Here is a 23,720-nt window from a genome sequence, read left to right on the forward strand (position 1 = left end):
GAGTGTAGACAGAAAGGAAGTAAAGACAGATTTGACACAGACAAGACCTGAAGGAAAACTGGGCTTGGGTATTAAGGTCAAGAATAACAGGGTAGTTACACAGTATGTTGTGATGACTTCAGTCTTGTACTTTTAAGGGGACCAAATTTATCTAGAAGCCCAAAAATTTTTAAAAGGTAAATAAAAGGTTGCTAGGACTCCGTAATAAGATTAATTCATTCTGAGAAAGTTGGGCGAAAAACTTGTGTTTTTAATGGTAAGGAATCCCAGCTGTATCAATTCGCAGCCTTTTGTGTGTGGATCTGCCAGATGAAACGCCAGGAAGGTTTGTATCAGTTATACAAGGACACAGGTGTGTTTCCTTTTTTGCATGGCGGTGCTGGAGCTGGGCAGCCTTCAGCGGCAAAGCCGTGTCTGATGGCTGATGAAAGGTGTAACTGTGCGGTTCTTCCTGGTAAACGTGTCCCCTGAAGCAAGGTGACTCCGTGGGCTTCCCATGCCCAACAGGGCTCTGGTTCGTGCGGAAAGGCTGCTGCCCCGCCAAGCAGGAAATACTTTTTTCAAAGAATCAGAGGACAAAATTGGCTTTTAAAATTGAAAAAAAAAAAAAGGAACTGCTGAAGCCAGGGAAGCTGCTGGATGTGGCTTTAATGTCTCTGGGCTCAAAGAGAGCCCAGGTTTCCAGGAAAATGAAGTTAGTATTTCAGATTTTGCTGCCATCATTAGTGCTTTAAACAAAGCCCTTTTAGCCTTGTCTTTGCTTGTCTGAAGATTAGGCTCCCAGGCAGAATTTATGCACTTCTGCATTAACTAAAGGAGTCGCTACGGTTACCTCATTGGGCCTCCCACGTAGCTGCTGCTATATGTATGCTTGGCTTGTGAGTTTTTGCTGTCTACATGTGGCTCAGCAGTTTTATTCGCTTTTGTATCCAAATTAGGGCTTTGGGATGGTGATTGGCTGATATCAAAGTGCCTGAGAGAGTGGGGGAAATACTGGGGATTTTTTCTATTTGTTTTTGAAATTGTTTGTTTTCAGGAAGTACAAATCTGGAGAGTTTTAAAAAAACCCCATAAATTAAATTGCTATATCAGAAAATCGTAGTAGCTTAATTTCACTGTGTCGCTATTAGTAAGAAATTAAAGATTGCCATCCCACAAAAGGTAAAAAATACTAGATTCCAACTTTTACCTGTCTGCTGCTTCTGTGTCTTTCCTTCCTTGGCTAACAACAGAGAGTAGGCCATCACCATCCTGGAGCAAAGTACTGGTACCACCACGTATTTGAAAATCCACATTTTTCAGAGAGTGGATGTCAGCCATTCCTCTGCTCTCGTGGACACATCTGAGATGTCTCTTCTGCAGACAGTCGTCATTTTTCACATGCATGCCTTCATGAAAGCTTAATGGCTTACTTCACTCTGGACAGGATATTCCCATTTTACCTCCCAGTTGAGCTAGAAATCAAACAAACATTTTATATCCTCCTAGGTTTATCCCAAATAGAAGCATCCATGCCGTAAATAAACATACTGAACTTCCTATAAAGGTCTGTTGTTCTCTGTGCAGTTGATAAAACACGGATAGGATAGTTAAAGTACAACAAAATCCATTGTAAAACAAACCCCCGTGACTGTAGTGCTTGTATACGACAGTGAGTAAAGCTCTTCTCTTGCTGAACTGACAAGGCAAAGGTACATGCAGGAACCTGAAGAAGTGCTGGCAGATGTTTTTTAATGGCTAGCTTTTATTGTCGCTCTTCAAATGTTGATGTTTATGAAGAAAAAAGAAAAATGGGATTGACTTTTAAAGTAATTACTTCTAAAACATAAGCAGAATAAGGGTGCTCATAATACATTTTTCTAATATTTTTAATGTTAAAATACATTTCCACCTTAATATAAGGAGGTTTTGTTTTGAAGCATTGGCCGTTTGTTTGGCTGTATTACATTCTTAAATTGTTTTTCAGGGATATGCACTGAGTGCTACAGTACTTTTAAGAGTTTATAAAACCCTGTGATTTGTTTGATGAATTTGGTAGACCTCTGCTGATGGCTTGTTTGCTTCTTTGCAAGCTGCAGACCACAGTGATCTTGAAAGACCCATTATATTCTGTTGAATACTAGAGGTTTACATACTTTGTTGCTTCTGAAAGCTGTGCGTACTACATGCAACTGGCTCTCTGCACATCCCTTTGTTTTCCCTTAATCTCCCTACATGCTGCTTCATGGCACTCTATTTCCAGAACCCGAAACCATTCACCAACCCTCTCTCAGACCACGACAGGAATTTTGTGACTCTGTTCCAGAGATCATATGTATCTTATATCTCTTTTCTTGCCATGAGGTGTACAGGCATACACTTTTTTCCGCCATTAATCTTAATACAAACCTCTTATAAACTTGAGTCCCTCAAGCAACAGGAAAGAAGCCACTGGAAAAACCACCTGAAGTAGACAAGTTCCCTGGCACAGCCCAGTACCTGGAAGCATGATAGTTTTCTGATAGATGAATTAACTTGGTTGGTTATTGGGATGGGCGAAAAGAGTAACAGCAAAAAAAAATTCCAATCCCAACACCTCAAAAAAATTGTTGACCTTTTGTTTCCACCCTTTTTTTGCAGTAGCTTGGAAATATCTGTGGAGGAGAGCAGCTGTTGGAAGAGGAAAAAATACATCTGTGCTCACAGAGTCATTAAAAAAAAAACCTCTGGTGAAGTCTTCCTCTTAATTGTACTTCATTAATATGTTGTCCTTCATTTAGGGGCTAGGTGCTCCAAAAACCTGCTCCTGTATCCTCTGCTTGCTGGGGAACCCAGGAGTGAATGCCGGTGCCCCAGTCTTGAAGTGGCGGGTGTTATCAAAAAACTGTGCTTTATTATTGAAACTGTTAGTCAAAGAATGATTACAGATATGCCATTTTCATTTCATCAAGCCTTCTCAGTGTCAGTCAGACTGCAGACTGTTTTCTGATCTTGCTGGTTTTTGCTGCAGCCTGAGAATGATGTTGCTTTGATCATGTGCCTTCATATGGTCACATCAGTCTCGCTGGTTGTCTACCTCATGTGTTGCCTTATTTGTCCTGTTAATGGTATACCTGAAAAGAACCTGTTGCAAAGAAAAAGTGCTTCTCGAATCAAACACAGAGAAGCTTGCTTTGGTTTTTTCAACTTTGTTTCCTGGAAAGCCCAGCTTTGTTACACAGTTTCTACTCCTGCAGCAGTGCATTCTCTAGATGTCATTGGTGAAGTGCAGTGAGGTCTTAAACATGTTAGTAACATGTCTTCTATGTTTGTATTACTCAGGCTGTGAAATTTGAACCGTATCATGACAGCGCTTTAGCCAGATTTCTGCTAAAACGTGGTTTGAGAGTAAGTACTTCAAAATACAGCCAACGTACACTAAAGTTACTGGCATTATTAAAACCCTTTGTCAAAAATGCGTGCTGATTGTAGTATTTTTCTTTATCTCTAGAACAAAAGAATTGGTCACTTCTTGTTTTGGTTCTTAAGAAGCGAGATTGCCCAGTCCATGCATTACCAGCAAAGGTTTGCGGTCATCCTAGAAGCCTATCTTAGGGGCTGTGGAAAAGCAATGCTACATGATTTCATGAAGCAGGTTCAAGTAATTGAGTTGCTGCATAAAGTCACAATGGAGATAAAATCAGTTTCTGCAGAAAAGTATGATGTCACTTCTCAAGGTATTTTCTAACAGGCAATTTCTTTGCAGTAAAACTGTTTTTTTCCTCTTTGGGTGTGAAAAATCTAGGCAGCAAATTGTACAGTTAATTTAGAAATTTCATGGATAAATTACTGTCAAAGAGCATCATTTTACTTCTTTTTAAATGCCAGTGTAAGTTAATAGTGAATACATTTGTTTGCTTATTCCACCCCAAAAGGGGATGAATATCAGTGTGATAGACACGCAGTACTTTCCCATGCTTTGGCTTATCTTCCTGAACCTCACACCAGGCAACTGGGAAACACCTATGTTCTTGTACATAACCCTTAGCTGAATGCCAGCATTGAAGACAGAAACAACCCAGGACACAAATATTAACTGGAAATAAGAGAAAAAGTGACACTTGCCAAGAAACACAGCCTTACCCTAAACAGTCACTAAAGACTCTTGGCAAGAAGCCTGGGGAAGAGTCCAGTACACCCTCTGCTATGCCACGGAAATAGCTGGTGGATGAGCAGTGAGTATACAGAGCACATCTTTGGGGCTTTGCGATGTGCTGAATAGGAGTCCTGTGAGACACAGATGTGGTATTGTTACCTCTGGTTCTTGTAAGTACTGCTTTGGAAGCCACGTTAGGGTTATGCAATGCCTGTTTACCACTGGGTTTTGCTTGCCTTTCCCCCCTTCCCCCCCTTCCCCCTATTCCCTTAAAAGCTTATTTGTCATTTTAGTTGCTTGCTGTTGGGAGTAAGTAAGGTATGAGAAGACGTATGACAATATTAAAATTCCCAGTGAATTTGAGAATTGAAAGACCAGCTCTTCCTGCATGTGCAGCCTGGTATGTTCCAGGCCAGGAAGTCCTTGGTTCAGATAGCCTTTCCACTTTGGTTATGTATTGGCTGTGGTGGTATTTCAAAAGAAATTTGAAGGAAATATCCATTTATTCTTCAATGTAGTATCAATTACATTAACACATAGCGTGAGTTAGGGAACTTACTGAACCCCCATATAAAATATTATTTCTAAACACCTTTTTAAATTTTATCTTTAATTGCTTTATAATCTAAATATATTTGGTAAGAATCACATGTTTTGGAAAGAAACTTCATAGCCTTGCAGATGTACATGTCTGTAACAGCCGTGGTTTCCATAACACATTATCTTTGAAGGATATGTGGGCAAAGAAGAAAAGATTCAAGAGAAAGCACAAATCACATGAACACCCACCAGGTTTTGAAGTTAAAGAATCTTTGTATATAACATACAGCAGAACATTGAAAGATGACTTATATAATTGACATCTTCACTGAATAAGGCTTCCTGAAACTGTGGAGTGTTCTATTAATGCTACATCTAATTTAATTTATTCTCAGATTATTGAGGTTATGATTTTTCCTACAGGCATCCTCTATTTCTTACATTTTTAAAAATGTATAACCTAGAATTTCTTCTTTAGCTTTTTGCTTCTTTTTTGCCTCATCATTTCTAATGTTCATAGTTGTTTATATTTTCAGTCTGAATGTTTTGGACTGTTTCATTTCACTCTGTCATGCAGTCTCATCTAATTCTAGTTTATATTTGTCTTCCTCCAGTATTTGTGGATTTTTTTTAAAGAATAAATTCCTTCCTGTTAGGTCCATTACTAGTCCAGTAGCAGTCATGCTGTCAAACTGTTTCTTTCACTTTTCATGTAATCTCTTTGCTTATATTTGAGCATAGTGAGGAATAATAAACAAAAAAAATTTAAAATCCTATTACAGCTTGCACAGGATTATCTGCTTTCATCACCACTCTACTAGATGATTTGTCTCCCAAGAATGTGTCTATGAAGCTGTTTCTTCTGTTAAAAAGCATAGCAGTTAGTTCTAAGCCAGATCAACTTGAAATTGTTTCAGCAAGCACCTTCACTTGCATTTTAAAATCAGCTAATTGCTAATCTTTTCTAGCTTCAGTTGGTTGGCATTTTCAAATTATATTACATTACAATGAGGAGACACTGAAATCGAGCTAGATTTGTCTAGGAAATCAATAGTTACATTTTAGAAAGCTGTTTCATGACCCAAGTTACTACAGCCTGGGGGTTTTTGAGGTTTGAGTTGTTTTTGTTGTTGATTTTTTTAAAAAGGTGTCTAATTATAAAGTCCTCTTATTAGCTCCTGTATCTTGCTGTTAGTTTTATTTATTTTTTATCAAAGGAGATGACATATTGGTCATGGGGCACTGCTAGGTAGTTCTTTTCTAAAAGAACTGTCTTTAGGATAAGTGTAACATTTGTGTTCTGGGAGTTCTCAGGTTATTCTTCTGGCTTGACTTTCTTCATTCGATAGGAACTTTTGAAATGCCTTCATTTTCTGGACATGAGCTGGCAATGTGAGCTCACAGCTCAGAAAGCATATCATATCCTGGGCAGGTCAAAGGAGGTAATTCTGTTGCTGTACTCTGCTCTGGTGAGACCTCACCTGGGGTATGCTGTGTCCAGCTCTGGAGTCCTCGACATGAGAAGGACATGAACCTGCTGAAGAGGGTCCAGAGGAGGACCACAGAAATGATCACAGGGATGGCGCACCTCTGCTCTGAGAACAGGCTGTGAGATTTGGAGTTGTTCAGCCTGAGAAGAGAAGGCTCCGGGGAGACCTTATTGTGGCCTTTCAGTACTTAAAGAAGGCTTAGAGGAAAGATGGGCACGGATTTTTTAGTAGGACGTGTAGCAACAGGACAAGGGGTGATGGTTTTAAACTAGAAGAGTGTAAATTAAGACTAGATATGAGGAAGATATTTTTTACAATGAGGGTGGTGAAACACTGGCACAGTTTGCCCAGAGAAATGGTAGATGCCCCATCCCACGAAACATTCCAAGTCAGGTTGGAAGGGGCTCTGAGCAACCTGATCTAGTTGAAGATGTCCCTGCTCACTGCAGGGGCAGTTGAACCTTTGAAGGTCCCTTTCAACCCAAAGCATTCTATGATTCTATAATTCTTCCCACGTTGTCAAGACAATGCCTGTATTCGTGCTCTCTACTGTAGGCAGCCTGGAGTTTGCTCTTATGACCAGCTTTCCTTACTTTACATGTTACGAGCCTGTAAACTTGCCAATGGTTGCTTTGGACATCTCCTTCCCAGCATAGCCATGTGTGATGGGTTGACCTTGGCTGGATACCAGGTGCCCACCAAAGCCAATCTATCACTGCCCTCCTCAGCTGGACAGTGGGGATAAAAAATGTGACACAAGGTTTGTAGGCTGAGATAAGGGCAGGGAAATCACTCATCAGTTACCATCAGGGGCATGCTGATGTGTTGTGCTGTGGTTTATTTTGTTTTTTAAATGAAAGGTGATACTTTAATGCAATCTCTTGAGTCTTCAGGAGAACTCCAAACACTGTGCAGTGCTTCTAACACTGCGTGGAGGACACATGACTTGTGAGGCACTTGAAGACTTTGCCTTTAGGTATCTGAAAGAGCCCTGATCATTAATAGTGCAAGTTGAAGAGTCTTTCACCATTCCTCAAATCAGGGAATCCATGCGGGAAGCAATTTTAAAAGTAGCTAAACAGAGGAGGTTTTTAGTTGTCATGATGCTTAACAAGTTTGATTACCTATAACCTTATTTGTTTATTTGGTTTTTTTTATTTCATTGTGGTTTTTTACTTGTCATTGCAGTTATTACACAGCTGAGACAAAAGCTTGAAAAACTACAGAACAGCAAGCTTCCAGAAAGTTTTAGAGTTCCGTACGATCCCGGGCTAAGAGCAGGAGCCCTAGTGGTAGGTATATTCTGAGTTTCCACAAACTGTATTGGTAAGCTTTCATTTCATCTTCATTCTAGGAAGTGCTACTTGTCCATAATCTTCAGACCCTGAACTTTGACTAGTCTACCCTGAACTTGGATTAGGCTAAACCAAATATTAGAAGTAGAATCAGTGTTTCTAGTAAGTTCCAAGATATAACAACTTCCTTCCTTTTTCAAAATAAGGATGGTAAAAACTGGTTTGTTTTAAACTACAAGCTCAGAACCTCAATCTCCGACACACTAATATTCCAAGATAACTCTTGTCTGATGTCTGCCCTCCAACACTAATGTGCAATTGCTTTTATTATTTTGAATGGCTTTATTGTACAATAAATGTACAAATAATTATTGTACAAATAATGTTCAACAATGAGCCAGGAATTCCAGAATGGAAAGTATTACATACTACACTTGTATTAGACATAATTAGTTGAGCAAATGTTTGAAATAATGCAGTGTTAGTAGTTTCAATGCTGAATTTCTCAAGATTAAAAATATCATTAGACAGGGAATTAATTTTCTTTTTTTTTATGAACGGGTATGTTAAATTAGTTTCAGAAATGCCATTTTCCCCATGGATTTGAACAATTTGCTAAGGGAATTGAATCGAGCAATCTGGAATAATTGAAGTTGCTGGAAGTCACAAGGGTGGATGGTGTGGTAAATCGCATTAGACAATGATTATGTTCTGGTTTTGCAAAGCAGCCATCGAGAGTGCTGTTGGGGTTGGGTCCATTATTTGCCAGTTTTGTCAGAATCTCTTATTCCCACTTTTTAAAAGTGTTTCAGTCTGAAGCAGGTTTATGATCTAAATCACATTTCAGAAAGTCAAGGCATGCTTTTTGCTTTATCAGGTTCAGTGAGGATTTATGTGGGCAGTGAATACCGTTCCTTGCATGTGCTTTCTGTATGTTTCTTGTGGTATACTGATTGGAAATTGGTAAATGACTCTCTAGCTGGTCTGTAAGAAGGTTAGTTTGGTGATGTTGGAGTCCAGTAGCTTACAATAAGTATGTCTTTCACAGATAGAAAAATGTAAAGTGATGGCATCCAAGAAGAAGCCCCTCTGGCTTGAGTTCAAATGTGCAGATCCAACAGCTCTATCAAATGAAACCATAGGAATAATCTTCAAACATGGAGATGACCTCCGTCAGGACATGCTTATTTTACAGGTATGATAGCTAAAATGTATAAAATGAATAATGTGAATATTTTAAAATATGTTAAAATTGTTTTATTTTTCTGAAGTGCGTGTACCGTATCTTTATTGTCCATATGAAATATGAGGTTGTCTTTTGGTATTTAGACTGTGTATAGCAAGGCCAAGATCAAAATTGGATCTTCTTTCTTGTACTACAGGTTTTTTTATGTTACTGTGTTGTGGGTTAACCCTGGTGGGATGGGGAAAGAGGACAGGAAGAGTAAACCCAAGAAAGCTTGTGGTTTGAGGTAAAAATTGTTTAATAAGCAAAGGAGAAGGGGAAGAAGAGAGAAAGAAAACAGAACAAGTGATGCCATGGCAGTCTCTCACCACATCCCGTGGGTAGACCAATGTCCAGTCAGTTCCTGCACAAAAGACAGTTCATTGACATAACCTGCTTTCCTTCCTCTCTTTTTTTATTTCTGAGCATGACATTATTTAGCATGGAATATTGGAATATTTCTTCAGTTGGTTCAGGTCATCTGCCTGGTTGTGTCCCCTCCAACCTCTTGTTCACTCCCCGTCTATTCACAGTGGTGCAGAGTAAGAAACAGAGGCAGCCTTGGCACTCTGCAAACACTGTTCAGCAGTAGCTGGAACATCAGTGTGTTACCAGCATTGCTTTAGTCACCAGTCTAAACCACAGCACAATACAAGCTGCTCTGAAGAAAATTAACTTCATCCCAGCCAGACCCAGTACATACTGTTAGCCTGTTTTCTCCTGCCACAGGCCACATGTGCTTCCATACATACTTCACAATTTGCTGTTCTGCAGAAGGAGTCTTTCTTATTGCAAGATGACCTGTTTTTCTGATGAAACATTTTTATCATTTGTCACGAACGGTCGGGACGGACAATGTGACAAACAGCTTGTGTGCACACAAAGCCTTTATTGAAAAGAAAGTGCTAAAAGAAAAGTTCGTAGTTTCTCTCTTACCACACTGCTTTATACTTTTCCAGTACAGTGTTTACACTACGTGCCTTACTTGGATTGGTTTCAAGTTCACTCTCCTGCCCAGCGATGAGCTGGTTCTCCAATTACCCATTGACATAGCCTCTTTGTCTCCTCCTAAACGACACACCTCCTGCTGCTGACTGACACCTCTCTACTTAGGCTAATTAGGCTTCTTCCCAGGCCTGCCAGGGTCGGCCCACAATCATTTATTTATGCGATGGGTGAAGTTACAAATGAAAAAGAAATTGGTAGATAGCATTGTTCTAGTAATATTTCAATGATTGTTCTGACAAACTGGTTTGTTAGCACTTTTGGGGATATTTAAGGGAAAAAGTGGACATACTTGGTAATATATTTAATCTCAGTTCATGTAGAAATTATACAGTGTGTATTTATAAAACCATAGAGATTGCCTGGGCACAGGGCAAATGAGAAAATGTAAATGCTGATTGTCCTGAATGGCTGCACACTTTCTGTATTTATCTCATAATCTGTGAAACAGACAAGTAAGTTTAGCCCCATCTCAGAAGTCTGGGTAGTGTTATTTTTGTGAGTAGCAAGTAATGTCCAAATATGGGATTTTTTACTAGATTCTTCGAATTATGGAATCCATTTGGGAAGCAGAATCCTTGGACCTCTGTTTGTTACCCTATGGCTGTATTTCTACAGGGAACAAAATAGGTATGTGATCACATTTACTGTGATAGAAATTCAGAATACCGTAGTTACAGAAGTTGCATATGGGAGAACTGTTCTGTGCACAAGTATGCACAAGTATGGTCCCGAGATAAATAGCTGTTTATTACACTTCCTGTGAGAAGCCTTGGGTTGTGTCTTAGCAAGGGTTACTTGCCTTTCTGATGGGTATCCTTCAACTGCTGCTCTAGCTTAACTGACTGTGATTCCTGTGCAAGTCCAACTGTTTGGGTCCTGCTGCAAGTTTCTCTTATATTTGGTGTGAAAAAGCAGTGAAAGAGAGCAACTTACTCAAGGTATCTTTTAATGTCTTAATAGGAACAAAATAGGGAAAAGAGTTAAAATAGTGAAACATCAATGATTTTTTCCTGACCTAAAGCTTCATGTCCTATACTACATAGAAGCAATAGCATTACTCAACAGGATGCTCAGGCAGTATTTCTCAGTGGGCATTAGTTTCTGCAGCACAGATGATGGGAGAAATTGTAGTAGCTTACAAAGTTTCTGGAGAACTGTATGACAGCGTGTAGAGCAACTTGATCAGCTCTGAAAGAGTCCAGTTACGTTGAGAAATGCCAAAATGATACATAATTTATACATCCTGATGGCTCCAAACAGACTCTCTGTGGTTAGATTTGCATATATTATGTACCCTAGCACATCCACACTGCCCAGTATCCTAGTATCCTGATAATACAGAATTGACTGGAGAGTCAGTCTTGTTGAGTTCTTGAACGACTGGCTGGAGGAAAGCCTCCTCCGTGTAGAAAAATTGACCATGCCCAGACAATGCTATTGTGCTGAAAAAAATGCTTTGGCTGGTATAAACAGAGCAGCAGTGAGACAGATTAGCAAGTACAGCTCTGCCATTTCCTTAAAGCTTGGGCATGTGTAAAAATTGGCAGGTTTGTTGATTCCTGTTATTGGTATACCTGGCAGTTTGATAGTAACTTCATGGATTGATAAAATAATGATAATATAAATATTGCTATGTGTCTGCTGTGATCTCCACCTTTTTAGTTCTTTTCTTTTTCAGCAATATATTTTGCTGTATGGATCAAAGAACAATGAACTGGGTCCCAGTAAAATTAAGAACTCTTTTTAATATATATCTGTAATGTACTTCCTCTCTAAAGCCTATTGCTACATAAAATTTTTACCCAGACTCCCTGATAAAATGCTTGGTAGTGTGACACAAAAGAGTTTCTTTCTCATAATATAAAATAAAATAAATTGTATCGATAGAATTCTAAGAATAGAGGAAATGGAACATTATATATCAAATACTAACTAGCTGTGAATATATGGAGGGTTGTGTGTTTTCCTCTACTTTAGGTATGTTATAACAAACCTAATTTTTAGAGATATTTTTAGGATTTAATTCATTTTTGTTTAAAATGAACTTAAGACAATGTCATGTATTGAAATAACAGAGGAAGGTGAAGGAATTCTGCCAGTGATTTTAGCATTCTTATACTAAAGTTACAGACTTCATTATTCTTTCATGAATTCTTAATTGACTCCCCATTTTTTTATCTCAAGGAAATAATTGTTTATTTCCCTATATGCACAGGGGAGGTGTAAGCACTACAGTTTGGGCATGGTTAATCATAGAAAGACTCCTGTTCGGTTTGCTGAGAATACCTGCAGCCTAAATTAGTAATACCCAATGTGGGACACTTTGATGTAGAGCTTCTGCTTTTTTGGAACAAAACCAAAGAGTAGTGGCATGCAAATGTTCTTTCATAAGCTTCATATGTGGTCTTCTTCGAAGCTGCTTCTTCCCTCCTTTGTAATATTTCTTTGGAACTTGGGGCAGTTTCTGTGTATTGACGTGAGGACAGTACCCCTTTCTACACCAAGCACAGTGAACCAGCTGGGTGTCTTACACCTGGGGCTGACATCCCCTCACATGTAGAGCTTTCTCAGTCTATTGAAGACATCTGCATTCAACGCGGTCTGCAATTCTGGAAACATCTGTTCTCTCCACTGCTGCTGCCTTGTAGACCCCTGTAAGAGGAACTTTTTCTTCTGTGTGTCACTGGTAAAAGATCGTACCCTCTTACCTCTCCCTTTGACATGGCCATATGTTCCCAGCTCTGCGAGGCAATTATCACTGCTTACTAAGCTGCATCACTGCCAAATTTAAGAAGTTCAAGCTGGCACTTTATGTAAGAGTGGCCTCCTTTAGTACTCATGGCATAGTGCATTTACTGCTGTACTTCCTCCCAGTTGAATACAGTCCAGCTGAGACCCTCCCAGTTACTGAAGCTTTCTCTAGGACTAACTATACCTTCCGAGAGGCATGTCTTTATTTAGAAGGATTTGCCAGTAGAGCTATACTATTCCAACAGATTACTTTTTTTGCCACAATGTCTTTACGTACTTTGGCAGAATAAGCCACACAACATTCTGTGTAGGTTTTATACTACTCTTTTTTGGCAGTGCAGCGGAAAATGATCAGTAGAGGATTTTCATTAGCAGCTGCTTTAAAACGTGGGGACTTCTTACACTGCTAATCGACACAGCTGTGCTGGGAGAAGTTTTAAATGCAAGGGGAAGCAGAAGAGGCCTCCTGCAACAGCTCTGCTCCCTGGGAATCAGGGAGCTGTTGGCCAGTAGAGGGAGATCTGTGAGCCCAGGCAGGGACGGCCTTTTCAACAACTAGAATGTGATCTGAAGCTCACTCCCAGGAGGAAAACAACAGGATGACAAGCACAGACCAAACTGCTGAACTTTTTAATGTGGTGCTGTTGGTGGTGGATTTTGGAGGTCATATTTCTACAATAATTTTTTTACAAATAAATCCATGCCATTGTCAAAGCAGAAGGAATACCTCCAGAGAGTATGGAGCCCTGAATTCAGCCATGTGTGGAAGGCAGGAAGAGATTACTGTGGTTTACTCTGTTACTGAAAAATTTGCACATACTTCAGTAACTGCAAAAGGGCAGGTCTGTGAAAAGATAGAAACTCATGTGTTTCAGAGAGTCAAACTGAAACCAAATGAGAAACTGCTTTGAAGCACTTTGACAAGGAAGGGATATTTTTGCCTGCTTACTTAACTTTAAGCTGAAGCCAGATTTTTACCTAGAAGACGCGGTTGAACTTGAAACAGGGGAAGAAATATACGGTATTTCAAGTTACTAAAGTTCAGCTGAAATCTGACCTTCCCCCATAGAGGCATGCCCAGCACGAGGGCAGACTGCGTTTGCTAGTTTGGCTACAGTGCAGAGTTGTCTTGCAGCTTCTGTTTCTGCTTTTCGCTCTAGCTTCCCCATCACCGCATGCCACGTTAGTAGTATGAACAGCACAAGTCCCTGTTTCCGCACCGTATTGCTGTGATGTGCTGATTTGCCTTTGTGAGGATCTGTTCAGTTTAGGGACCAACCTCTGTGCCCCAACAGCCAGAGCTTTCCACCAGCAATCCCACTGCTGTACTGTCTACTGGTATTTCTGAACCTTTCTGTGCATGTGCATACTTAAGCTTTAACTGGATTTACTGCAGGAGAGCCAGCTCTGCTCCTCTGCCACAGCTCTGGCAACACTTGTGTGCTGCAGCTTCTCTTCAGCTTCTCAATTTGTAAAGTTGAAGAGAAGCTGGTGGCAATGTGAATGGTACCTGGGCTTCTGCAGGCGATCAGGACAGGAGGTAGTTACTCTCACTTGGGAAAAGCTTTGTGCAGAGGGTCCCCTCTCGTCATGTGATTCTTTCCATTTTAAAAGATTCTATGTTGTCATGGAGTTTAGGATGCCAGGGTAGTTATGGGCTCTGGCTGGTTTCAGCTGGGAATGAACAAGAACCACTGTTGCTTGTAAAATAAATTTCTGCTCACAGTTGATTCAAAACCCCATAGTTTTAAATTTAATTTTGCATATTTTTAAATATGCTTTGATATAAATTTTATAATTTCTTCTACCTTCTTCCTTTTTTTCTCTAGGAATGATTGAAATTGTTAAAGATGCTACAACAATTGCCAAAATTCAGCAGAGCACAGTTGGGAACACTGGTGCATTTAAGGATGAAATACTAAACCAGTGGCTCAAGGAAAGGTGCATAATTGAAGAGAAGGTGAGTTCGCTGATTTTTTAAGCAGGATTTTCCAAGGCACCGTACTAATTTAGGATCACAGAGCCCGTATACTTGGTTTTGTGTTACTTACCTGAGTTTGAAAAATCCATTCAATTTTCCTGTACTTGGCCGCAAGTATCTGTGAATGAGCCTTTAGCATCCAGCCGGCAGCCAAGCTTCTGAGGAACAATCTGCTTTAGAAGTGACTCCTTTGTCAGTGGTCACTGGTATTTAGAAGTGATCCATGAGGAGCAGATTGAAAGGACATCTAAGAACACTGAAAGGCAGCGTGGGTTTAAATACAGATTGGGGTACTCCCAACGCCTTTTCTTAGGTGAGTCCACTGACCTACTGAAGCTTTCTGTCAGCTTTTTTCTCAGAAAGAGTGGACAACTGTTTCATTTATTTGTGCTAAGGGATAGAGCTTGCTCGCATAGTACAGCAAGCGCAATGCAGGGCTGTGATCTCAGCTCTGCTGTGCAACGGTGTATTTTATAAGACAGTTTGTCTAACTGTTGATAATGCATGTTGACAGAAAGACATATGATTTTGAGAATGACTGAATTTAGTTTCTAGCATTGAAGCATTTAACATCTCTAAGCTATATTTTTAGTTTCAGGCAGCTGTGGAAAGATTTGTTTATTCTTGTGCCGGATACTGTGTGGCAACCTTTGTACTTGGAATAGGAGACAGACACAATGACAACATTATGATTACAGAAACAGGTGAGTTATTTTCTGAGAATTTCATAGAAGAGGTGGGACTGTCTATGCTTTACTAGATTTATCTTTCATTTTAATAAATAATGCATTTCTCAATGAATGAAGAGACACAATCCAGTTCCGTTAGCATTGCTTACAAGTTCAGGCCCTCCTGCGACATTGAAATGTATTGTAACCCCTTTTGGCTTTCATACAGACTCTAGATATTTATCTTTAATAATGCCATTATTCTCCAAAGACAGCTTTGTTATGAACTAAGTCATGAGGAATGTAAAACTAATTTATTTTTTTAGTGTCTAGAGCTAAGATGTAAAATCCAAAAAACTTTGGAAAGTGGACAGCTGTTCACCTGTCTGAAGTGTGGAGGTGGTTCTGACAGTGTTCACTGGAACTGTATCTGTGTCAGAATTCAGATGTACTGGACTATTTTCACTTCCAAGGAACATAATTGCTTTATATAGCTTTGTAGAAAATCCTAGAAAATAAGTGTACGTGGAGTGTATTGGTTTTGCTACTGAAGTTTATGGACTGGTTGCTATCATCCTGAAAGAACTGCAATTTTTTTGTATTACAAACTAGAAACTTTTTCTGTAGCTGCACTTTGGTTCATCCCTCATTTTACTTACCTATGGAATCTCTAGAAAGGACCCCAGAACGAGCAGTGTACATGGAGGAGTTTTACTTAGTCTAAGAAATTCACTTCCAGCTTCATGATCCTCTTGCTTCATAATTAATCTTTACATAATGCTAAGAGACAGAAATATTTTTAGGCTTAGTTAGAAGGCTGTTTATTTAATATTAATCATGTTATAGTTAAAGTTTTACCAGTTGAAGGCTAGAGGGAAAAAGTACCCTGAAGGCAGAAATGAGCTAACTGAAGACTACAGTTAAAAAGATCACCAGAAGTCCTTGAGAAAAAGAAGACAAAGAAATGGTTTAATTTCAACATTATATATCATATAATGCAATGTTAGTGCCCACTGGGAGAAAATGAGAGATGGGCCAGTAGAAAAGGAGACAGAGTAAGAAAGGTTATTCTGTTGTGGTCAGGAGCAGATTTGCATTAGGGCCTTTAACGGGAGCTGTCTTGAGCAACAGAAGCCAGAGTGTCAGATTTGGTGGGTTGGGAGGACTCGGAAACTGTCTGAAATGCTGGAACATCTAAGGATGTTCCTCCTACAGGTCTCTGTTAAGTATCATCTTACATGATTTAATGTTTTATCTTTCTTATACGTGTACCAGTGTAACAAGTCTGGTTTTAAGTAACCATACTCTCTTATCCTTCCATCTTGTCTGCCAGTGAAAGTAACCATCTGAAGAGCAGCAGCACACCCCAGCCCTGCAGGTGTAGCGATCCTTGAAGGGAGTTTTTCATTGCTTTCCTGGGAACTGATACCCTACTACAATCTCAAAGCTGTCCAGAGGGTGACAGCACAACTCGCTCTGCACAGTACAGAGTGGTTTAGGTATTGGTAATGCAGGTCTGTGACAAAAAAAGCATGTTCTAGCAAATGACATTAGACAAGGAGCTGGATAGCACCAGAATCCCACGGGTGTTTGAAACATAACCCACAGGCCTTTTCCATGTCATGATGTGCTGGGACCTGAATGTTACGGGTCTGAGGTACCAGCTTTCCTTGGCTGATTTTTGAAAAGCTCTGAGTATATGTTTAGAAAATACAGCAGTTCTGCCAGGTTTTTAACAACTGCCAAAGATAAATACAAAGCAACTTTGCCAAGAGGACAGAATTATATATTTTTAAAAAATAAAGAGAGAAGATAGTGTTTTCTGCTGAACTGAGGAGGGATTATATATACACACCAGAAAACAGAGTTTGGAATTATTTCGAATACAGATGTTCTTGGCAGTTTATTGTATTTGAGCCTAATTATGACTTCTTCTCTTTATGAAGGTAACCTTTTCCATATTGATTTTGGCCATATTCTTGGGAATTACAAAAGCTTCCTTGGAATTAATAAGGAAAGAGTTCCTTTTGTGCTGACTCCAGATTTTCTGTTTGTCATGGGGACTTCCGGAAAGAAGACAAGTCTCCATTTCCATAAATTTCAGGTAATCTAGCTGCAAATCAATTAGGCAATGTTTTTTTTTCCCCTCTGAAATGAATATTAGTGCCTAGTTTTCAAAGGCTAGGCTCTTGGGTATTATGTTAATAGAATTTACCGAATCATAATACAATTCCAGTATATTTTAGGCCCAATTAAGGGCAAACATTATCTGTAGGATTATGGGAACTAGAATTCAAATGTTCACAAAGCTACATTGAAAAGCTTCAGTTAGCAGCAGACAAGATAGGCAGTACTTTCTTTGTTTCTTGTCTTGACTGAAAATACTTTGTGGAGGGCTTCAGTATTTGTGCAATTAGAGGAGACCCATAGCACTAAGCGGAGCCCTTCAGGGTAGAGCGTGAGGCATTCCGCAGCTGGCTTTGCTGGTGTTATTCCCTCCTGATTCTTCCCTCGTGTTCTGGGGCTCAAACTACTGCATCTGAATAGAAACCTGCAGTGACCTTAAGCTAGGTCAGATTCTGGTTTTGTGAAGCGGATGGACTTAATGCTGTGAAGGAAAAGAAAGGTGTTAAAAATCTATTCTATTGCAGCTTCTATTTCAAATGGAGCCCCTCTGAAACAGTTGTGATATTTCAAGCTTGTATTAGGACCTGGGCAAGGAGGGAGCAAAGCAAAATTCTGTTTAGTATGTTTAATGAAGTGGCTGAGAGCATGGCTGAGCAGAAGCAAATGGATGTCTGAGGTGTTATTCCTGTGCTCATATTTAGGGAATTTGAATAAGTGCCTGGTTTAGAAAGCAGGTTCCCTATAATATCACAATAAAAAGTCTCGTCCAGAGTGTGAGTCAAAGTAAAAGCCTAGCTTAGATGTTCTGGGTTCCCTGTGGACGAACCAGTCTCTATCCTGGTAAGGAGTCTGGTTTGCTAACTTGATTAAGTACCTAATTAAGGTTCTTGTTGTTGAAAAGTGAATATGTCCCTTGAAGATACACATGATCATACCGCAAATAACAACAATTGACAATTGTCATCCTTGAGCCCAGACTTCTGAAAATAACTAAAGAGCCAGGTGCAATTTTTGAGTGCATGTTTTGCACACGGACAAGCTTTGTCACAACGCAGGTGTTATGAAGGGGGCTTTTAGCTCAAAAGATTTAAGAGCAGGATGGGTTTTGCTATGGGAGTGCTGAGCCCATACTCTCGGAGCCCATACTCTGTGAGCTGTACTCATGTACAGGAAAGATGCTGTTGCCCCAGCTGTAACCCATGTGCAAGTAGGGGGCTGAAACACCAATCTCGGGTATGTTATTTCGTAGAAGGTCTCTGTTCTGGAAGCAGAAAATAGTTGAAAATGTGAAAGTGTGCTGATGGAGAATTAGAAGACTAGCAACCTGTTAGTGTCTGCAGAGAGACAGTTCGTATAAATGGATCATCCAGCCTTCAGAGAATACCTGACCTTTACTTCAGCAGCCCAAACACCAAAAGCAATAGGAGGTGATTTTGGTTTTAGCCTCCTTCAGTAAGCCAAACCTTCATCGTACAGTCCTGGGTTTGACTGAATACACATTTTGATACTATGGTTCAAATCTCTAAATATTGCTACCGTCTCACTAATGCAAACATTTTAGGAATGCTGTAATAGTGCCAGCGTCAATTCCAGTGGTGTCATTAACGAGATGAAAGGTCATTAATGTGCTGTGTGACTGTGATATGTGACCTGGTCATTTTAAGTGGGGTGATTAGGCACAGACAACAATAATAATGATGAAAAAAATGTAAGTTCAGGTACAGTTCTGCTGCATTAGATAATGTTTGTGAACTGCTACTCCGGTAGTAAATATAAAGGCTTTTCTGTCTCAAAGACCAATGAAAAGAAAGTTCAGATACTTTCATACAAGCAAAATAGTAACACAGAGCAAGCTCTGCATCACATATTTTGCTGTAAAAAATATACATTTCATTCCATGATCAGAGTACAAAAATAAACAAAATTACAGCTTCACTTTTCATCATGTTTCCTAGTATTGAGGGATTCATTCAGTGTGCCTGCTGACTCATTCATGTATTAATGGAAAAGTCTCAGCATTTATCCTTCATTTGTTTTTAAGAGCATCTCTCATTAATTTGTATTTCAACTACATTAAAGTAGATTGTGCTTCAGATGAATCCTTTGTTTTTTACAGGCTTTAGTGTTTTTAATATTTTAAAATTAATTTTATTTCTCAGTCACCTATTGGATACAGTCCATACAGATGTGTTAGCCATAGCTCGTACTGCATGTGTCAGAGGATGTTAATTAGATGAATAATTTTGGCCAAAGTTCACTGCAACAGAGTGTAGGTCGTTATTAGTGAACTTCTAAAGCACCCAGTGGCCTGGTGACTTTTCTGGAACTAGAAATAGATCTCATTCCTATTAACTCTTAATCTAAATTTTGCTTCCCTTTTTGTTTGCATTCGTTATGATGGTTTAATGAAGATTAGAGGCCAGAGGTTATTAATGACAACACAGAAATACTTGGTAGCAAGCAGTATTTGATAGTTTTTTGTCCTAATTGCAAAAATGTACTTAAGCACGACTTAATCTGAGGAGATTGGTATTTTCCTGTTCTGTCTATGAATTTTCAGCTGCCTTAGTACTGTCCAGATTTCTTTTGCTGTAAATGTCGTATTTGGTGGCATTTCCTTTCCAACCTTTGGCTGAAACCCATGCAACTCTCTTACTCCTATGTACTTACAACTTTTTCACATCTTACTTGTAGAAACCCATGAGAGAGCCTCATCTAAGTTCTTCATAGTCTTTTGAGCTTTATCCATCTATCTATGATTAGTTTGCCTTAAATTGTCTTTGCTAGTTTTTGCATTAAATTTTGAATTAGTTTTAATTCATTATTTAATCCATTATTTTTTTAATACAGGGATCTGTATGCTAAATATTAATCAAATTCTTCGATGCCATTTGTTTACAAAATGTCATTTATGCGATTATCAAATAGGTGACAAAGCAGAAGGATGTACAATTCATCATTGAAAAATACTTATTTGTAGTATACTGTACAGAGAAGGGATGGCCTATATCACAGAGCTTGGACACTTTATATTATAAAAATGCCTGACCTTTAGGATACCAATACTTAGGACAGTTTCAAGCTCTCAAAATATTTATTATTTATTGTCTATTGGACAGCGGGATTTTGGTTTCTCCTCAGCTCCTCCCCTTCTGCCTGTGGCTTTAGATTAGTTAGCAGCTTTCTTCTTAATTCCGTGGTAAACATCTACATATCCTTGATACATCCGTATGTGTTATTTTTGGTTCCTTCTGCCTCTCTCAGAAGTGTAAAAATCAGTTTTCTTGGAAGATGTTAACTCAGAACTCCATTCAGTTCCTGTCTGAATAAATAACCATAACAGGCAGATACAGATTTTTTTTTTTTTTTTTTAATTCCTGGAAGGAGTGCCTTTGAGATGCAGTTCCTGACTGCATGATTGTTTTTCTGTCTCAGACACCCTCAGTAGTGAGATGCATCATCCACAGAGAAATGTAAAACCTTCTTTGATATAACTATAAAGAGCTTTCGTCTCTTTCAAGGGGAACAAAACACTCAGTAACCTTTGTGACAAGATTTCCCTGTTTGAAGTTGGTAATACATAAGTAGAATTTCTTTTTTATTTATTTATTACTTCTCCTGGTGTCACAGAGAGAAACTAATCCCTGTGATAAGATGATGGTGGTTTCTGTTGTAAATTGTGCTTTGACCATTGCAATTTATCTTCTGCTTCACTAGAGCTAAACTAACATTGGAGTTCATAAGTATGATCTTATTTCTGGAAAGAATTTATCTGGAAACAGAGTGAAAGATTTAAGGGCCTAGGCAACAGGAAAAAAGAAACCTTACATCATCAGAGCTTCAACATATCATCTTCCTTCCTTAGTATCTTCCTAACCTGTCTGGTTGGTTGTCCTGGTGCTGATGTGAACAGTGGTACATGTGAAGATTATCTGTGCACTTCTTACTGTTTCTAAAGGAGAAAAAAGCCATACACCTTGTCAGAAAATAAATGGTGTTCTAGAGGGCTGAAAAGATTTAATGGAACTTTACATTTTGATTTCTTTAACAAAATTCTTGAATTCTTTAATAAATTCCTATACATTTGTGGAAGGGTTAAATTGTATATTTAATTGGGTAAAAATTAGCACTGCTTCAGCTTTGGTTTTAATGGCAATAATCTTCTCGGAAATGTTTTTCATCTTTTTACATTACAGCATTGCAGGTCAAATATAACTTTCTAATACGATTGATTCCTTCATTGCATTGTCTTCCATAAGATGTTCTTTCTAAAAGTAAATGAGTAATAAATTTAATACAAGAAACAATAATTTCAATTCATGTATTAGTCAGAATTAAATATTCTTTTAAAAAGCATTGCATGTTTTTCCAAGCTGCAGAAATTTCATTCTTCTAAAGGTTATGTTGTTAAGCACAAATTACATATATACGGAAGTGGAAAAGCTAGAAAATGCCATCTATGAAATCCAGTATGACAATACCTAAATGTAGAAATCCAACAGCAAGGCAGTGTGCCTGAAAACTAGAGCTGTCAGCTGGAAAAATTTCTCAGAACACCAAGCCTGAAAAATCTTCTCCATTAAATAAGCTGTCACCTCTGCAAAGTTAATAGACGTGTATCTAGAATGAAGAACAGTCCCCCAGAGGTGCTGCTTTATTCAGTATCACTTGCCAGTCGTGGTCTCTAAATGGGAACATACCAGTGGAAAGGAAGACAATGAATTATTGCTGTCTCTTTAACAGCCACAGAAAGAGATTATGCGATAGGGAAATTAATTTGAAATTTTGGTGAAGGGTTTTATGCTTTAGTAATTGATAGACTATTAAAAAGAGCCTTTTCGTTTGTACTTCAAAACAGTACTTGTTGCCCCAGGGTGTGCTGATGAATGAAGTAATACTGAGCAACGCATGCAGAGTTTGCTTCGCATTTCTGCTCAGGCGAATGCCCTGTTCCGTCTCCTCTCTCTGACGTACTCGAGTGATTGAATAGCATTGGTTAACGAGAGTCCTGTGAAATTCCTGCACCATCCCTCTCAGTTCACCTCATCAATTAACAAAATCCCCTTCTCTCTTGTAGGACGTATGTGTGAAGGCTTATTTAGCTCTTCGACATCATACAAACCTGCTGATCATCCTGTTCTCCATGATGCTTATGACTGGAATGCCCCAGTTAACCAGCAAAGAGGATATTGAATATATCCGGGATGCACTGACAGTAGGGGAAAGCGAAGAAGGTGCCAAAAAGCATTTTCTTGATCAGATAGAAGTTTGCAGAGATAAGGGCTGGACTGTACAATTTAACTGGTTTTTACATCTTGTGCTTGGAATCAAACAAGGAGTAGAAAAGCATTCTGCTTAATATTTTATGTAAATTAACTGTGGGCGTGAATAGGAGGTTAGTGAATCTACATGTTATTTATGAATTCTGAATAAATGAGCAGTCAAAATTGCCTTTACTTTGCTGGCAGCTTAAACGGATCTGAAAAGGCAAGGACTTTTGCTCTGCCTCTCCAGAAGATTTTCCTGCAGGTGTTTGGTTTTTTTTTTAATGTCTAATGGCAATTCAAGTTTCTGGATTCTTATAACTAGCTGCTTTGCTGATGTGGCCTGCATTTTTCTTGTTTTCTTTAGTAATGATTTCAGGTAAATACAAAGGAGGAGCTTGAGTAAGATGATATCCTGCAACTTCAAATGGAAGTCCCCTATGATACTACCTTAGCTGTTCATGAGGGTCAAGCCCTTCAAAAGCAGAATAATCTGTTCAAAATCTATGGTCCTATTGAAATCCCTGTAGGCAATTCACTTCTTTCTCAGGGTGGCTTACACTCAAGTGTTCTTTACCCATGTACTTCCCTTTCATTCCTTCCTTAACGCATTGTCCTTTCTGGATTTTCAATACGTTGTATTAAAACAGAAGACAGCTTTGGCTCTACCACTGGAGGAAATTACCTCATTATTGTAGCCTTCTGACACAGACAACTGAACTTGACTGTCCTGCCAGGAGAACTTCGTAGTCACCTGGAAGTTCCTCACGTTTGAACTGAAATTCTGAGGGTTTCATTTTGAAAGGTTTTTTACTGTGCTTTTTAGTGGGGAATGTCCATGTTATATTAAAGATTATATTCTTACCATAAAGTCACTAAAATTCTACCTGTGTAGTAAAAGCTTTGTAGAAAAAGCAATGGTACTTCCTGTTCCTCAGAGAAAACTCCTTATGTAAGAGTAATTGACATTTTACCAAATATTTGAGAAACCCAAAGTTATTTATTCTTTGGTGATATATTTTCAGGATATACCTAGAAGGAATTAAATATAATCTTTGAAATTGTGTATATTTTGCTATTTATTTTTAAGTTCCTTAAGAGACTATACTACTGAAAAGCTATTTATGAAAGAAAAATAATCCCTATCTTTAATTTCAATATTTAAACTTAAAAGAGGAAAAAATGGGCAGTGTTACGTAGAATTTTAACTTCTCTACGGTAGGATGCCTGCAAATCATCAAGTCTGCCTGTGTAGGG

General features: G+C 38.8%; 1 protein-coding gene across 1 annotated transcript in view; it reads left to right on the top strand.

The window, feature by feature from the left end:
• PIK3CG (phosphatidylinositol-4,5-bisphosphate 3-kinase, catalytic subunit gamma) overlaps positions 1-22,558 on the top strand; it is a 25,003-nt gene extending 2,445 nt beyond the window's left edge. The window contains exons 2-10 of the mRNA XM_010143156.1: positions 3,301-3,366; positions 3,470-3,695; positions 7,333-7,436; positions 8,488-8,634; positions 10,209-10,299; positions 14,253-14,383; positions 14,997-15,108; positions 17,019-17,176; positions 22,277-22,558. Of these exons, the coding sequence (XP_010141458.1) occupies positions 3,301-3,366; positions 3,470-3,695; positions 7,333-7,436; positions 8,488-8,634; positions 10,209-10,299; positions 14,253-14,383; positions 14,997-15,108; positions 17,019-17,176; positions 22,277-22,558 (1,317 nt within the window). The remainder of the gene's footprint in view (positions 1-3,300; positions 3,367-3,469; positions 3,696-7,332; positions 7,437-8,487; positions 8,635-10,208; positions 10,300-14,252; positions 14,384-14,996; positions 15,109-17,018; positions 17,177-22,276) is intronic.
• Positions 22,559-23,720: the final 1,162 nt, after the last annotated feature.

Source organism: Buceros rhinoceros, unplaced genomic scaffold, assembly GCF_000710305.1.
Source record: "Buceros rhinoceros silvestris isolate BGI_N320 unplaced genomic scaffold, ASM71030v1 scaffold5989, whole genome shotgun sequence".
Taxonomy (NCBI): domain Eukaryota; kingdom Metazoa; phylum Chordata; class Aves; order Bucerotiformes; family Bucerotidae; genus Buceros; species Buceros rhinoceros.